This window comes from Homalodisca vitripennis, chromosome 8, assembly GCF_021130785.1.
Source record: "Homalodisca vitripennis isolate AUS2020 chromosome 8, UT_GWSS_2.1, whole genome shotgun sequence".
NCBI lineage: Eukaryota > Metazoa > Arthropoda > Insecta > Hemiptera > Cicadellidae > Homalodisca > Homalodisca vitripennis.
This window is the reverse complement of record NC_060214.1, coordinates 109,941,626-109,960,133: the sequence shown is the minus strand read 5'-3', so window position 1 is coordinate 109,960,133 and position 18,508 is coordinate 109,941,626. Positions and strand designations below refer to the sequence as shown.

The window sequence follows — 18,508 nt, the reverse complement described above, 5'->3', positions numbered from 1 at the left end:
AGCTATTATTCACGATTGGTTATTGGAAAATTCTATCGATTTAGATACAACATCACTGGTTGTGAAACCATGATTTACCAAGTTTATTTTAAGCACACTTCTATTGATTTTATTCACAATTTTTAATAAAACATTGGTTTTGAAATCAAGTGAACAAAGCCGCGGTATAAAGAATCCTCGATAAATAGACATCACTGAGAATTAAGTATCAGAATCAACTAATCCATATTGAAAATTATTCGATTTTTTATCTGTAAGGTAAAATATAAAACTTGGTTATATTTGATAAAAACCTTCACTAAATCAGCACAGTGTATAGGTATTTAAAAATTACAAGTCTTCATTGTAACAAATCACTGATGTTTATTTTAACGATAAAAAATACAAACTGACTAATAATTAAATGTATTTTCCAAAATGTTTATAGTCTCCTTTTCTACACCATCTTTTGATAAATCCCATATTGTTCTGGATGAGATACTTCATGGTGTATTCATTGAGGTTACGATCCTCGTCAAGTTTCTCCCTCGCTTCCTTCTCCTCCAGCATCTCGTGACTGACAGCCATCGCCTTGAACGGTAGAATGTGAGCTACCTGATGTAGGAACCCCTTTACCTGCATTAGAAAACACAGTAAAGGTATAATATGATATTAAACCGTTGACTGCTGCAGACACACTAGTGTGCAGTAGCCTCCAACCAGAGGAGAAAAACTCTCGGTATAGATCAGTACTGAAGGTGTTAAATGAACTCAATTTCCACAGGATGATCCTAAGTTTAAGATAAAAATACATGAATCTCTCCATTAGCACTCAATTAAGTACTTTGATCAATGTCTGTACTCTGAGAAACAAATTTTCGGCCAGACAAATATTCTGTGACAACACTTACCTTCAAATAAGGAAAGCGGGCTCAAATAGAAAACTAACGACCAATTTCAATCCTAAAAATTATGGCAGTTCACCACTATTTCCGCAATATTACTGTATATTATTCCAAACTACATTGTTTTAACTTAACTATTTACCAATTCAGACACATCATTAGTAGAATAGAAACACATTTTTAGAAACCTTTGCTAATTACAAATTTGCATAAACTTTTTTAAATTTTCCTCATACACCAAACTTGAAGTTTTTGTCAACTTATGTTACAGCTGAAACATTCAACCCCGTAAAAGTAATGTGTCGTATGACAATTGGTATATAAATAAATTTCAAAATTTTATGAAGACAATTACACAAAATACTCGATTGATTTGTTCATAAAGACATTTATTACGAATTCCTTAAAGTATGCTTACAAAACGTGTAAGTGTCTTGCCATTAAACAAATTTCTTATTACCAGATCTAGGGTTGAGGAGGATTGAGAGAGAGATGGAGGGCAGGTGGGACAAAGATATTTATTTTCTAGTACTTGAAGTATGAGATGAGGGGAAGGGGCCAGCAGATTGTGTTATCACAGCCCAAATAGAAAAACAGGAAACGATCATGTCCATGTGACCTAGTGATATGAGTATTCGTTACTGACATATGGAAAACCTGAATCTAATGTTGTACAGTATTAAGGGAACCTTGTAGTCAAAAAATTAAAAAAAAAAAATTAAATTTTAGTTTTATATTTTTTTAGATTCTACATATATTTCCGAGCATTTTGATATATAACACTTTGATATCTAATGTGTATTTATACTTTAAAAAAATATTTAAAGAATGCCATACCGACCTAGATTTTCCTTACCTCTAAAATCTCATTTAGCCATCGTGTCAGAACAATATATATATATATATATCTAGGTGGTGGTGACAGCTCTGCTTTTTCATCTGTTGAGCAGGCCAAGCTATATGGTGATAGTATCCAAATCAGTAAATTGGAGTGTATAAGGACACGTCCAAAAAGGATGGGTAGTCGTTTACGTAGATTGAAAACTACTAGGCCAAAAGTTAAATGATGGGAAACCTATTTCAGGATGTGGTAGGCTTACTGATGCAATTATTGACAGTATTCAAACATATTATGGTAAAGCAATCCGAGACAACCTTGAAAATGTTGATAAAATGAGAAAGGCGGTGTGGGCGATATATTTTCATCTGCTTTCGACTGACAACTCTCTCCAGCACGAACTTTGCCCAAAGGGTGAATCGTCATGGTGCAAATACCAAAAGTGCCTGTTTTCAGGTGATGAATATACCCATAAAAATGCAGTGCCTGAGCCTATTATGCTGGAAATAAAACATATTTTAAGGACGTTTCAAATACAAATTTACTTCAAAAATGTCTTTATGGCCGCACACAAAATCCAAATGAGTCATTAAATAACGTCATCTGGAGGAGAATTCCCAAAAACAACTTTGTTTGAATAAAAACATTAAAAGTTGGAGTGTTAGATGCCATAATTGCATGTAACTGTGGTGCTCTGGGTAAGGTGCAAGTTATTCAGAAAGTATGTGGTAATGCTAGAGAAAATTGTGTAGTCGGCCTAAAACAAATAGATCAAAATAGGGTTTTAAATGCCAACAAAGCAGCCTTAGAATGCTTTAAAAATAAAAGAAAACTAAAACGAAATGCCAAAAGAAAAAGGGAAGATATGGAAGAAGAAAAAACTGTTGTGTATGGTGCTGGACTCTTTTAGTGTGACAAAAGGACAAGTTTGCAGTTTTTGGCACCTACCGGAAAATCACTTTTCCTGACAATCAGGTACACTTTTTTCATTAACCTCTTTGGTTATCAGCCTGAATTTTTTTTATGTTATGGATATCTGTGTGTCCTACAATGTTAACTATAATTAAATTGTTAAAACTGTCAGAAAAAAATTAGAAATAAATATTTATAAGCAAAAAATAGAAAATTTTAGTGGTTTTTTTATTTTTAAGTAATTTTTTTGTTTTAACGTTATATTAACTTATGGATAAGTAAACATTATTCAGAAAGATACAAATAAGCAATGCACAAAGTTTTACATGTGTACACCAAGTAGTTCTTGTTCTAAGGGTACCTAAACATTACATTTTTAACATGCACAGTATAGGGACTACAAGGTCCCCTTAATTAAATCACTTGATAAACATAGGATTTTGCTTGCTTTCACAGCCTGGAGTCAAATGAACAAGATTTATCAAATACAAAGATACCTTGATCTGAGTATTGAGGTTTGGTAGATTCTTGGATTGTTACTCATGTTAAAACAAAGCTAAACAGCAGAGAAAGCTGATTGGTTGGTGTCACAAGAACCACTGTAATTTAACCCTTCCCACGCGGAATTTATCTTTAAATTTTGACTCATAACGCGTAATTAACTTAAACGTTTTTTTTACATTTTACCAACTCCAAAAATTTTACCAATTTTTTTTTTAGTTAATGGTGGCTATTAGGAATAAAAAATAATACAGTACCACAAAATAATCAGACCCCTATATTTTTTAACAAATTTTCAAACTGTACAAAAAATTGTCAGGGTTTGCCATTGCATAGAACAATATAGGCCTATAACGACACAACAAATAAAGTAATAACAAAATAAAAAGATAATATAATGCTAAATACAACAGGAACACGAAGAGTAAATAAGGAAATATGGCAAAACAGCGTTAAACACCAAAATATGCCGGGATATATCCGTTTACCGTGTAATGGTTCACCGCAGACTGAGGCTAAATCACGCCACAAGGGACAAAGCCACGCCCTCCCACCACTGTGACGCGCCAATAAGGTTCAAACTGTAACATCTGCTTTTCGGAACAAGTATTCAACACTCCCTTGAATTCTAGCGGATTCCACGGCAACTACAATTTATTATATAACACAAAATAGACTTTGAAGGATATATCCGTTTACCGCGTTTCAGTCAAAATTAGGCCTAATGGATATATCCGTTTGCCACGTGGGAAGGGTTAAAAAATGCACAGCACCATATCAATGTGTGGGCTTGTTTGGCAAAATCCATCATTTTAATGCAGTACATGGCATGTGGCTTACAATCCTAATGCAATTAAAGGTGATAGCTTTTCTCGCAGCAGAGCCAGCCCTAGAGTTTCTAGAGCACTAGGCGAAAATCATTTTTGGGCACTCATTACAATGTCTTTTTCGGCTATCTATGCCTTCGATGGGGTCTGTCAGATATGGAAATTTTTGTTAAAATTTGTTATAATAAAGAACATGAGTTTATTACCAGGCAAGATATAACTCCTTCCACACATGGAAATTGGGAAATGTTTGTCCCATATCACTGTCACGATTAATTCATACTAAACGTTAAATGCTACAAACATTAGCTAAATTACTACATCTATACAATATAAATAACAGAACAGATAGCAAAACAGCTCATCTCGGTTTGGCTCCTTTGGTATTCTATTCGATTTAATTCAATTATGTCGCTTCAGCCCAACATTTTCATACCCTCAGTGATAGATAACACATCTTACTATTGCTAAAAGCTAATGAATTTTCCCGCCGAAACAGTCACATAGTTCTAATAATAGACTAAATCTAAAAGGAGGGTGGGTTTAGATTTGAAAATCATTACATGATGTCATAAAGTTAGTTACAAACATTTAATACTTCTCGTTCTCAAAGACAATTTAAACAAAATCTTTCCGTTATATAAAGAAATTTTTATACAAAAGTTCAAAAGTAGATTTTTTAGCTTTCTGTGAAAATTTCCTGAAGCTATATTTTTTCTCTATAAATCCAGTGATGCCATATCAGGATAAAGTACAGAGTTATCAATTTGCACTGCACTACACTACACACAACAAGGGTGCCAATCTAAGTAGTGTTAGCGTTAGAGCACAAATTCCTATTTTGTAAGACAAATTAAACTAAATTAAATTCCTTTTATCTTTCATCGTTTAGTAATTAATCTTTTTAAGATAATAGTATACAGAAGTACTAAATTTTATTCAATTCAAGTTTTTAAATACTAAACTCAAATATCCTCAATTTTGCTCCCCCCCCAAAAAAAATATTGTGCCCTGGCGGGCGCCTAGGTAACCTATATGGACAAGCCTGTATGCCGCCGCCCCTGCTTCTCAGTGATAATAATTGTCACATTTTTATGTTACATGTATACCACTTAAGTATGTATTATGTACAAGAAAGTGAAAGACATACCTCATCGAACTCACAATGGCCGGCTAACTCCACAATCACTCTGTTGGGCTTGATAGGGGTCACATAGTGGTCAATGGGACCTTTGCCCCCTCCCATCCTCTTGCCTTGGCCCTGCAAAAACCATCTTCATTCATAATCATAATTATATACAGAATTTGTAAGTGAAACTTTTTCATAACAATGAAAAATGCATTTTAACAACAAAGAAAAAATAAATAGTTGGCTATGATTGTAAAGCACTATTCAGCTTGAACAGGACACCTCTTGTGCCAAATTAAATTATGACTGAAAGTTTTGATCTAACCTCCTGCCTAAATCAACAAAATGTGAACTATGTACATACTTCAGAACATATTCAACACTATGAAATAATATACTCAAAATAAACATAAAAGATAGTTTGCTAATAGAATAAATTGATTGAATTTATTATAATGAATTCAAAACAAACCAATAAATATTGAACTATCTATTTTGTTTTAAAAGTCTATAACTTATTTTCTTTTAAGTCGCATAAAGCACTAAGCTCTGACCATATTAGTTTGAAAACTGAATACAATCAGTAGTGAATTTTTTTTAAACTAGGGACCGCAGGAGAGTTTAGTTGAGTGTGAAGAGCCAAGTGGAGAAGTATTGCTTTTATGACATTGTAACATTAATTATTTTAACTAGGAGTTTTTTGTTTTGTTTGTAAATGAGGGAAAGTCTTAAGGCCCTGCAATAATCCTACAAGAACCCTTGTGCCTCCCTTACGTATATTTAACACTCAAATCAGAGGCTTCTGCAAAAACTAATTACACTTGTGGCCTCCTATTCTCTGGTTCCTACAGTTTTACGAACAGTAGGACAGTTAAAACATATGTGCTCCGATAATTCTTCTGCCTCTCCGCAGAGTCTGCATTCATCAGTTTGGCTTGAATAAGTTTGAGCAGATGTTATCATCCTGTTAGCAACCCAAGTACTAATTGTATACCCTACTTGCTTAGATCTAGTCTGGACCATTCCATCATATGGAGAGATAAACATTATTTATTGCTCAAGACTTGAGACCTTTCTCTAGGTCTCGGATCTGATCCTCTTCCTAGGCATTTACTAGAGCTGTACTGTAGAAAAAGGTTACTCCAAAACCGGGCTCTGGCCCTATGAAAAAGCTTTCTGAGCCTATCTTGGCCAGAGCGTCCGTTGTTTCATTTCCAAGAAATGTCCTTATGACCCAGTGTCCAATCAAGGACAACTTCCATTAAACCTTCTTAACTGTATTCTGTACCTTCAGGGCCCCTCTTTGTGAGCCATTGGGGGCTTTTCCATTACTATAAGAAACAACTCATTCAATAGTATCATAACATTAATATTAAATTAATGCCACTACATCATTCTAAACTGAGTAACTCTACCACTCCAAAGATAATGTGATCCTCAAATCATCACTACTAAATAGCAGGTGTCAGGTTTAACTCAATGTAACCTAACATTGGTTTGTTTCTTTTAATTCTTCAGAGTCAAAATATAATACAAAAATCTTGTTGTTCCCATAAATTGTGCATATTGGATTCAGTACACAACTGGTTGACAAAACTTACTGCTCTTTAGTTTTTCATTTAGTTAAGCTGCTCACCAAACTAAATGAATAACACAAAAATTAGTAACAAACTAATTTTATCTGATTTATCTCCTAGGAAACCTCTTCAAAAACAAATCTTGAATACTCCAGTTGACTCAATAATTTAATGAAATTAAATTAATGAATGACCAATGAAATACTTTCGTAACATTCCCCCGCCTAGATCACAAAAATGAAAAAAATAATTCCGTTAGTATCCCAAATTTTTAGAGCGGAAAGGTACAACGTCACGAAGGTAGCACAACGGTTCCAGACAGGAGAGTGCGGGATACCACCTATCCCCTCGAAACCTCCCATTCCGCATCCTCCGCCACCTACATTCCCCGGACACCTGATACGTCCGCCCTGCCTCCCCGACCAGAAAGCCGCACGCTACCCACCCGACTGTGAAACTATGGTGGGTTTCTATTGTCCACCCAAGAGGCAGAAGTATACCAATCCTCCGTTCTCCGAGAACATCGACTTTGTACCCTCTGGGCAGACTGACTGCTGGTGGGCCACACCGAAGATCTGTGAATGGACTGTGCTAGACGAAGGGGATAACTTGCCCATCCGAATTTGATCAGGTGGCTTTTGACAACAAAGCGATATCAGATTGTAGTTTACTCTCTCCAGATAGGATTTCCCTACTTAGATCATCGAGAGTTTAAGGTAACTCTTAACCTTTCAAAAGGAATTGGACATAGTTTATGTCATCAGAAATTAAATTGAATCATACAAAGCCGAAAGAATAATTTTTTTCATGTTTGTCAACAAAATATTTTAATTTTTACTAGCTAAAAAGTATTTTGATTATGTGAAAATATCCTCATTTATATGAAATAACTGCAATTTAGTTACACTTAACGCAAAGTAAATTTTATGACTTAATCACTTTTTCCATATCTGATACTTGAAAATTCAAATAATTAAGAAACTGCAATTATTAAGAAGAACAAATATCCAAAGACACCATGATGTCAAAATTACAAATAATATGTCAGAAGTAGTTTTATAATTGTTTATATGTGATCTGACAAATGGCTTGGACATGCAAGTATACATAACATAATTGTTTTAGTTTACATATAGCAATCTCTTGTTAAAAAAGTCTAAGGTGTTTGCCAAGTTCGTTTATACAGACAATTTTGCTTGTTCATTTATAACACACATCTAAAATTTTGTAATATTTAATACAATTCTCAAGACTACTCAAGATGTTACAAACTCAGACAACTAAAAATATTTTAAAATCTTTTATAAGTTCATTTATGAAAAATTCTTTATTTTAACAGGCAAAATGCCACATGGCCCTTTCTTACACTTAACCTGCATTATAATAGTTATAAATAAATTCACATTTTGATTTATTTAAACTAAAAATATCTTGAATTATCTATTAATGTGTAAAAAAATAAACATACATTTTTCATAACATTTATTTAAAAGGATTTGTCTCTACTATTTATCTGATTACAGCATAAGAAACCAATATAAGCTCCATCTTCAACATTAATACATGACTTGTCTCAAATCATCTCCAACATTTTCAAATACAAAATACAGAAAATAAAAAACGGGATGATCTCAGTTCAAATATCTTGGTGAAATTATACAAGAATCTGGACTTTAAAAGGTTGTAAATGAGGGTGGGTGTCAAAAGATGACAAGTGTATTTAGACTAAAAAAAATTATAGTAAAGTACACATAACTGAGACAATGTAACACCAATATTAAACAAGAATGTCTATAGTGCTGGAGCTTCAGTTTCAAATAGAAAAGTTGACCTAGAACAAAGTCAAAAAAAGAAGATTAAATCATGACAAAAATAACAGGTCTAGTCATTAAGTGATATAAAAAATGACAGACTCAGAAGTAATAAGGAAATGTAAAATATACTGATCAACATTCTGAAATTCTGATGAAGTAAAGACTAAAATTTTGCGAGTTCACAAACAGGCTGGAGTCCACTAGGTTAACAAAACAAATCACCGACTTTTATAAAATTGAAAATGAAGCCAAAACTTTCACAATTTAATTGGTTGCAATTAAAAAAAACTTAAAGTGACAGTTATAACAGAATCTGACATTAACCCCTTAACTGCTGAGCAATACCACGAGCCGGGCACCTACAGCGCTACTCAAGTTTTTACACGTTTCTATGTGTCGTGCCCTCATTGCTACTCTCGTGTTAAAACGTTTCTGAAAGACAGCTGGTTGTTGTTTATTTCTGCCTGCCTACGGAGCATTCACTGCACTCTGGCAGCTATTTTCAGTACTACAATGACTGTAGCTCCCCTTGACAAGTGTCTCTGCGTGGTTTACATTTTTGGTACTACGTCGGTAGCACGTGTTCACATCAACAAAATATTAGTTTGTGTCTAACCACACTTTATAAACGTTGTGATTGTTGGGTTGTTTAACACTTTGTTTATTTAAGTGTGAGATAATTATGGGTGATAGTCACAATAACAAAAGTGAAATAAGACAAAAAATTGACAAAAGAACAAAAACGCCTGTAATCAAACCAAAATGTATTGAAGAGTACAATGTAAACATGGGGGCAGTCGATCGCTCGATATGATGATTGTAAACATAGAGTGTATCAGACGTACCACGAGATGGTATAAGAAATTATTTTTTCACACATTAGACATGACCATCCTCAATGCACATGCATTATACTTATGTAAAACTGGTAAAGAACGGACTCTGTGCCAGTTTCATCTAGAGTTAGTCCGCCAGCTTCTGGAGAAGTACCTCGAACCCCGTCAAATTAAGAAAGGTGGCCGTACACTTGTTATTGTTCATAAAATACAGAATCTTACAACAATATAATATAACCTGTAATTTTGATCTTTAGAGCCTAAGCAGTTGTTAAAACAGCGTGCCGGCACAACGTCGACTATCCAACCTTGAATGCTCCGCGCTGGCTGTGCCGCGACTCTCCCACTCTGCCGCTGTAATGGCTCTGAGCTACTGCACGTGTTAACACGTCTACAGCAGTTGAGGGGTTAAAAATAAAACTAGATTTAGTAAAAAGGTTTTTGATCAGAAAGTTGGTCAGAGGGATGAAGAGGAAATGAGTGGGAGAACTTGGACTAATACATTTTTATGGAGGGGATAAAATCACAATATTTGGTTCTTCTAGAGCAGCTTCACCACCTGTGTAGCCTCAGATTTTCTTCAAGGCAAGCAAAATTTTGAGATGCTCTTCATGACTTTCCACGTGAGCCAGCAAGATGCATAGAGTGGTGAAGGATACTGGGTTGCAGCTATTTATGATCATGTAGTAAGGTTGGCAAAAGATAGAACCTTCCTATTTTTGATTAAATCATAGTTCAGCATATACACTATTTATAAAGTAAAAACTATGATTTATGAGATGAACGTAAAAACATTTCACATTGATGTAACAAGGATCATTTAACGATACTACAAAATGAGTCATTCAAGACGTTCTCTGGGTCGGACTATGGGGAGTTGCACTAAAGTAGTGGACATTCGAACGTATGCAATATTGGCGTTCAAAGGGTTAAACTACCTAAAGCAATAATAATACTTAAACCTATTACAAATACTGCTTCAGAAGAATTAGTATTATAATTATGGAACTCCACATTACCTTTTTCGTCAGTGGTTGCCAAGGCGCATCAACTCTATAAACTAGAAACATCCTCTTCGGATCAATTTTACGATTCAGTGTATTACGCATCATTTCAAAATGGCCGTGCCTTAGTCGACCTCCCATAAGAGCCTGAAATGTCAGAATAGTACACATTAGATGAGCGATTTCTATACATTACTTACAGGGAATTACTAATTTTGTGGATGAATTAAACAATAAATACTGCAAAATATGTAAACTAGCCAATTAACTTATGTTTGGATTTAAAACACAAGAACAAGCTAAAACTTATAGTCTACGTAAGTCAGGTACGATTAAACAGCAGTAACAATCTTTCCGTTGACTATCGTTGCGTATACATAAGCGAATCACTTGTTTATTGAAATAATAGTTTCGTATTCATAATTAATTTACTTTGCAATATTGTTTATAGTGTAATTTTAACTAAATGCACCGAGCTTCTTGATTTTCAAAAATGTTAAATCTTTTTTTAAGTAAAGTAAATTAATGTGAAGTGAAAAATTCACAGGAAGGCATAATATAGGAGTATAACTATTAAAACGTATATTGATCCACAATACAGTAACTGAGTTATTGCTTTTATTATTGTTTTGCATAATCACATCAATCTATGTATTAGAGCTCAGTTTCAAAATTATGCTAATAAGTAGACATGCATGATATAACTCTCATAAAGGAATACGAAGTTCTTCTTCGTCATTGATATTTTGACTACAAAAAGATATTCAAGTATTTTTACATCAAGAACTTGCTTCCAATGCAACAACATAATGTACTTTTGTTTACTAACAGCTGATGCTGATGCTATGTGTGTTTTGTTGTCTACAAAATACGAATCATTACAGAGTGATTATAAAGACATAAAAAAAACCAATTACACTATGAGAATGCCTGGTCCTTCACAAACAAGTCAAAATCCAACAAATTCCAATATTCCATAGAGTATGAAAATTACGCTGATCTTACTGATCGCTTATATCAAGACATGGAAAAGTCAACGTAAATTGGCCCCAATCATTCACATGAGAAAAATTTTAGAGGGAAAATTTGTTCCTTCTAATCAGTAAAGAAAAGCTTTTTATGACAAAAAAGAAAATGTTTCAGTAACACTGCGGTGTTCCAAGGTGTGAATCCTCTAGGGTTGTCTCGAAATGGATTTGCGCGGAGCATGGGAGAAGGTGGAGGTTGCATCCGGGTTTGAGAGTGAGTAGAATGGTATTACAGTCACCTTCTTCCAAGGTGGCTTCGGACCTTCTCTCATTAAACAGATCAATGTCTTCTAAGGTCATTGGTCTCATTACGGGGCATGGTCACCTGAGGAAGCATCTACACAGAGTTGGCATCCTTCAGGAGGATCCGCTCTGTGGAAGGTGTAATGAGCAGGAGGAGACTGCTAAGCACCTGCTCTTTGATTGCCCTGCAATAGCAAGAGAGCGGTATGCCATCTTTGGTAGCATGGACAGGGGTGGTGAATTTTCCCAGGAGGACCTGATAGGTTGTTTTCGGCGGTTTGTTGAACTGCTGAAGTTGTAGACTGGTAGGCCTCATGGTGTTTCCGGGGTGCGCAAAAAGCCCTTGAGGCTTAAGTACATGGCAGTAGGCCGCCCCAAGGGGGAAAAAAAAAAACACTAGTTAATGAAGACATACTCCATTTAAAAAAAATATTCCATGCTAGCTCCAAAACAATACAAATGGCAGTTTTTGAAAAATGCCAATTTAGTGCATTGAGCCCACAATTTACAAGAAGAAAACACCTACAGTAAAGAACGCTAATGGCAATGGAGATTGGAGTACCATGAGCTGTGCACAAGTACTATTACAAATGTATACCCTGGCCCATTTTGGCTATTATGAAGATCAGCATCACTTTCACAGGTTGACTTAATATACAATTAACTTATATGGTAGTATGAATCAGACTACTTACGATGATCCCGTACTGTTTGTGAATCAGTTTATTGTGAATTTCCTCAGGTCCCATCATGAATCTCAAACTTTTCTGCATTTTAAAAGGCTTGGTTTGTGGTGGTAATGTTGGCACCCGAGGCATGACGGACAATTTCGGTTTCTCTGGTATTATGACATCTAAAATTTCATAACAAAAATAGCATAAGGTTCTTTCTATACAGAGAATAAAATAATTATTGACAACTTTGAGTTCGGAAATATAAATTTATTGAGTTAGCCGAGCATATATTTTAAGAAGCACACACTGACGTGTCCTGTTTGCAACAATAAAATCTAAACTGATGTTGCCTGATTACTTAAAAAACCTTAAACTTTACCCTGTGAGAACAATAAACCACAAAAACATTTAAGCCGTTATTTATTTTATCACACATATATTATTATAAACATTTACGTTATCACAGACATAAGTGAAATGTCTCAATATGAAGATATTATAACTAATATGCACCCAATCACTTTTTAAGTTTTTGTCTAAACTGTATACTCTTTGAGAATTACTTGATCAAGTTAAAAAAGTACAACTTTTTTTCTAAATAACGGATAAAAATATCTCCCATAACTATATGATCAAAGGATGTAACAGTGTTTGAGTTTAACATTGTTTTTAAGGGGGTTAAAACTAAGATGGCCACCGGTAAAAGCAAGTTCAGGAATCATATGCAACAGCAAATTAGAGACGCTAAAGTTAGATTTTATCATAGTACTCTGTCTAAGCAACAGACCATGAAGTCACTGTGGAACAGGGCTAAGAATCTTTGTATTTGAAAATCAAATGTCAACACCCCTGTACCTTTTGATCTTAATATAATTAATGATTGTTTCGTAAATACTTCAGTAGATCAATCTAAAGCTCACGATTATGCAACTAAGCTAAGGGCTGCTCCTCAGGAAGCAACAGTCTACGGGTTCTCGTTTGCACCTCTGAGTGAGGCCAACGTACTGGATGCTTTTTCGAGGATGACCAGCAATGCGGTCGGAGAGCCAATAATATACCTCTACATTTCCTGAAATATACTTTGCCAATTATAGTAGGGATATTTAATTCCTCATTCTGTTTTCCCCAATGTTTGGAAATATGTTCTAGTTTTCCCATTGAAGAAAACTTCTAACCCTCAGACTCCTTCTGAACTAAGCCCAATAAGTATCCTATCATGTTTCTCAAAATGTCTCGAAACAGTAGTTCACCAACAGTTTTCTTCTTATCTCAGTACCTATAATATTTTGAACAAATTCCACTCAGGATTCAGATCTGATCACAGTACAATGCCAGCTTTATTGAAAATCACTGATGATATCCGATTGGCAATGGATAAGAGATTAGTGACCATTTAATACGTTTTGACTTTTCTAAGGCTTTCAACTGCGTATACCACTCCCTTCTCCTCATCAAATTAAAGAAGTATAGTTTTCCTGATGGTTGTGTTAACTGGATCGAATCATACCTCATTGAACGTCGGCAAGATTGTAAAGGAAGGGGATGAAATGTCTCACTGGAAAACTATTACGAGGGGTGTTCCACAGGGCTTCATTCTTGGGCCCCTTCTACTCTTACTTTACATAGACGATATTACTTGTCACACGTATTCAAATACAAATCTTTACGCTGATGATTTACAAACATACGTTCACTGTTTACTTAGTAAACTACACAATTCTGCGTCACTATGCAACTTGGATATTGAAGCGATTAACTTATGGACTAAACAACTTGGTCTGAAACTGAATGAAAACAAGGCGCAAGCAATAATAATAGGTAACTAGAGATTGATTAAAAGTATTAAAATTGATACCATTCCGAGGGACAGTCATGAACTGAATTACCAAATTCGATATTAATTCTTTACAGATTGATTTATAATCGAACAAACAATATAATATATATATATATATATATAACAAACAATGGAGAACAATACGATGCTTGGAGCAATTTTATACACTTATATGACTGATGAAATTATTTTGTGATGCGCTTTATACAAAATATAAATGCAAATGATCTCTATGACTTTTGAATATGTACAGTATTCCATTTTTAATTGATTGATACAACAATATTATGTTTCGATGAATACAATTCTGTATTTTTATAACATACACATGCAATGTCCTACTATCATTAAGTTTTTTTTTTTTAACTAACAGACTTAATTTATATTCTTGAATAAAATTCTTGCATTTTATAATTTACCTGAATAGTCTTTGGGGGCTTTAAAATTCTTCAGCCCTGCAACTTGGATCATACTGAACATGCCTGGAGCACATATTTTACCTGAAAAATAATACCAATCATTCCACATGTAACTTGAACATTTAACACTAAGTATATTTTACCATCTATATTATGCATTTAAACAACTAGGCATGGCAAGTTGACAGACAGCACGGTTAAAAATAATACACTCTGAGATTGTTACTGAGATGGTTCTAAATTTGGAATATATTAAATTAGGCCATAAAATATCTTAATCAATCTCAATAACGTAATAAAAAATAGCATTTTATAAAAACTACCAAAAAACAAGATAATGAACGTGATGCTTCTCAGTTTATATAAATAATATAAACTTATGTAACTTGAATAAAAATGGACATAAAGGTGTGAGTTGTTTTTCTTTAGTTTCAGACAGTAAAGGTAAGTAACTTTTTATTACTTTCATACAGCATAGTAAAGTTGTAAATACTGACCTACCCTACTTATAAGTTATTTCAACCATAAACGTTGTCTTTATTTTGTGAAAATATTATTTTGAATGTACATTTTTTACTGGCATAAAAACTAGTGCCCATCACAGTGTATTTAACTGCCAAAAAATTATCTCAATCTTCTTTTTTAGGTTACTCTAGTTATATCATGAGCATTTTCACTAACTGTAAAAAGTGCTCTTTTTAAGCTTGGTCATATTTTCAACTGTCCCTACGTCACTAATGAAAAAAGTCACAAAATATTCCCAAGGAAATGCTTTTAAAAGGGTTAATGTAGGCTAAACGACGTGTAATGAAATAGAAAATACCTATTAATTATCCAATCAATAAATAAAAATTCAATGCAGTTTTTAGAAAACTTCTACATCTTTAGTAAAATATGGCTGAGATTCGGATAGATATCCCAAGGCAAATAGCTAAAAAGGATAATGTGTACTTTAGCTATGTTACATAAAACACTGGTACTTTGGGATTATACCGACCACACCAGTATGAAGAACACAAAAATATAAATTTATAGAAACAAACATGATAGAACGAAAAAAACAACTGTTTAATTACAAAATTACAAGCATTTCCAGGTATTGTGATCGGTATTGTTGTCGCTGTTATCTTATCTTTCTCGATAATCCCGATAGCGCAGGGCGCGGCATCACATGATTTGCATGGTACATAATTGCCTTTCCATTACAATTCAATTTATATTTCTGATCAGCCCCTCTAGAATTTGATCTTTTACTGATAGGTACTATCTCGAGGGATGTTTTTCTTTCGTTGACATCACCGAAGGTGCTGCCGATGCCGAAGCCCGCGCTGATGGCCGGAGGCACTCGCATTTTGGGTGGCGGAGTGTGATCAAGAATAAAAACAAGTTTTGAGTGTTTTTTCAATAAAGAGTTTAGTTTCAGTTTGGTAATGTTTGTTTTTGTTGAATTTTTTGTGTTTGGAGAAATGTAGAGGTAAAACACAGAAGTACAACAAAGCAATGCACCAGCTGAACGGGCGGCGAGACTCTGCAATCACGTTATCTACTAGACCGCTCGACTTTGACCTCTGTCTGAGGGTGGGGAAGGGTTTGCGATAAGACAATTCCTGTTTTATATTGACGAAATATTGTTTCTACGCTAATCTAGTAATCAGTAGAAGCAAAATGTCAAATAACGATTCATGTCTGGGTGTGGTCGGTATAATCCCAAAGTACCAAAACAATCTAAAAGTACTTTCAACAATTTCTTACAATAGTATACTTTTTTCCCAAAAGACTTTAGGCGGCTGTAACTAAATAGGCTATTGCACAATAATTATTAGGCCTATAGTATTTTAATTTAGTTTATATCTTAATTAGTCCCTCAATCTAGGAGACTGGGAGGAATCAGGGTTTCTGGTTGGGGGAGGGTAGCAAACTACGATAAGGTAGGTTGGATTTGGTTGTGTAGTCTTTTACAGAAATAGTCATTATTATTCTCCTTTTTGATGCTAATTAGTGATGTTTTTCTGTATATACAATGTAAAATCAGTGTCATGTACTTTAAAGTATATTACTTATTATTGCGTCAGAAGGACAGAATTGTTTTCTTTGACTTAAATGTGGATTTAAATTCTTTGTGTACTTCTACAGTAGCGGTGTGCAGCCATTATTATCCATTACCCTGCTACGTAGAATAATATAATGATATGGCGTTGAATATGAATGTTAAGTTCATCTCCATTTCACCTTCCACTCAGTGCAGCATCATAAGTCTAACGGTGTGTGTGACAGACTTGACTCTTGGAATATAGAATCAACATCCATGTGAAGAGATCCAAAACAGTTGGCAACTAAGAAGCTCGAAACAAAACTCTTTAGATTGCCTCGATATCAGAGATATATATTTCTATCCACACTAGAAACGAGATTCACATTTTCAACCTATTGCTATCGTCCTACTGAACAAAACAATGTAAGGTTTTAGAGCATGAAAATAACAAATCATATATTTTAGAACATTTAAAATGGACATACTTTTTTTGCAATATTGTAGGAAGTTATGGTTAGATGAATTTACAATATTTGTTTGTTTTTTCAAGTCGTGTTTCCTATAAAGCAGTAATAGCCGCAGTAGTTGCGCTAATGGCTGGAGGCACTTGTGTCAAGCTGATATGAACTTTTATTCTTAGAAGGTCTAAATGAACAAGAAAATGTCTTTAGGTCAAATTCCTCTGATTTCAGCATTACTGTTATTTTCCATATACAAAGATGATGTAACAGCTGACTTCAGCAGCATCCAACAGAAGGTTAACTTGCGATCATAACAAGACCACGTTGTGCTTGTGGAACAATGAAATATGACTCTGCATGAGACAAGTAATTCCACTTTTAATGTTCTATAATGTTGTTGTCATTTACACCCACTGAAACCTTATATTGTTTTGTTTAGGACAATAGCAATAGGTTAATAATGTAAAACATGTAATTTGCCATTCTGGCCAAGTTCACAATTACCAACACATTAAATAGGCTGTTGTGAAGTGGCTAAATATTTACCCAAACAGTCCTGGGATTCAAAGGATTTTACACTCACTGATCATAGCTAAAATTGATTATGAGCCAAATCAGATGTACTTATTATCCCACAAGTAGAAAGGGTTGAAGAGATAGGAACTGTGATTGATATAATATGTGTAGCCTATCTTGTAAGACACATATTCATTGATGTAGTCTACAAAGGCTACCACAATTTAGTAAACATAACCAGAAGGGTATATAAGTAATAATAGCGAGTTGGTGAAACTAAGTAACTTCTGGATCTAAAGTATAATTGATTTTAAAAGCCTATAGCTTTGTAAATATTGTAGGTGTTACAGGTTATCTAGGCACTGGGACTTGTTCTTACCTAAGTTTGTGGAACTAACAACCTTCAATACAGTATTATTAACAAGCATTGTTGCAATATTTTACGAATATATGTAGGTCCTTAAAAGTGCATTAATTTTCTGTTAATGGACACCACTTCATCAATGTTTCATTTAACCTAAAACTAAAACACAATAACTTTTACAAAGCAGAAAAAAATCGTCTGCTTGCTGCTAATGAATGTATAAAAAAACTGTTGTCAGCTTTTAGGCAAGCTAAAACAATATCCATCAAAACAACACATGCCAAATACAACTCCAATTATAGCAGTCGTCCACAATTTGGCTGTTGAAATTAAATCGACTAAACTCAGTACGAAAATAGGTAAACATTAAATTTAATGTCCTGACTAACATTAATATTTAGAAATATTTTAAGTTGTTCTGTCCTATTATCAAAAACAAGTGTTTTTGGTCTTACATATTTTTAAAAATCGTCCTAGTATGGGAAGAATAAACTATTTACTATTGAAATTACAATTCCGGAATTTATTATGTAGCACTGCACTTCAGACAATAAACAAAAACTTTTTTATCTTCCTGTTACTACCTATTATAAAACATATAAATAAAATATA

At 34.1% G+C, this 18,508-nt stretch overlaps 1 protein-coding gene across 1 annotated transcript; it reads right to left on the bottom strand.

Annotated features, from left to right (window-relative positions):
- Positions 1-343: 343 nt before the first annotated feature.
- LOC124367879 (39S ribosomal protein L16, mitochondrial) lies at positions 344-18,098 on the bottom strand. The gene is made up of 6 exons (XM_046825059.1): positions 17,912-18,098; positions 14,524-14,604; positions 12,289-12,446; positions 10,338-10,469; positions 5,113-5,223; positions 344-615 (listed from the first exon to the last, which is right to left on the bottom strand). Exons 1-6 carry the CDS (start codon positions 17,958-17,960, stop codon positions 400-402), a joined length of 747 nt encoding a protein of 248 aa, XP_046681015.1. The 5' UTR covers positions 17,961-18,098; the 3' UTR covers positions 344-399.
- Between the last annotated feature and the right edge of the window lie 410 nt (positions 18,099-18,508).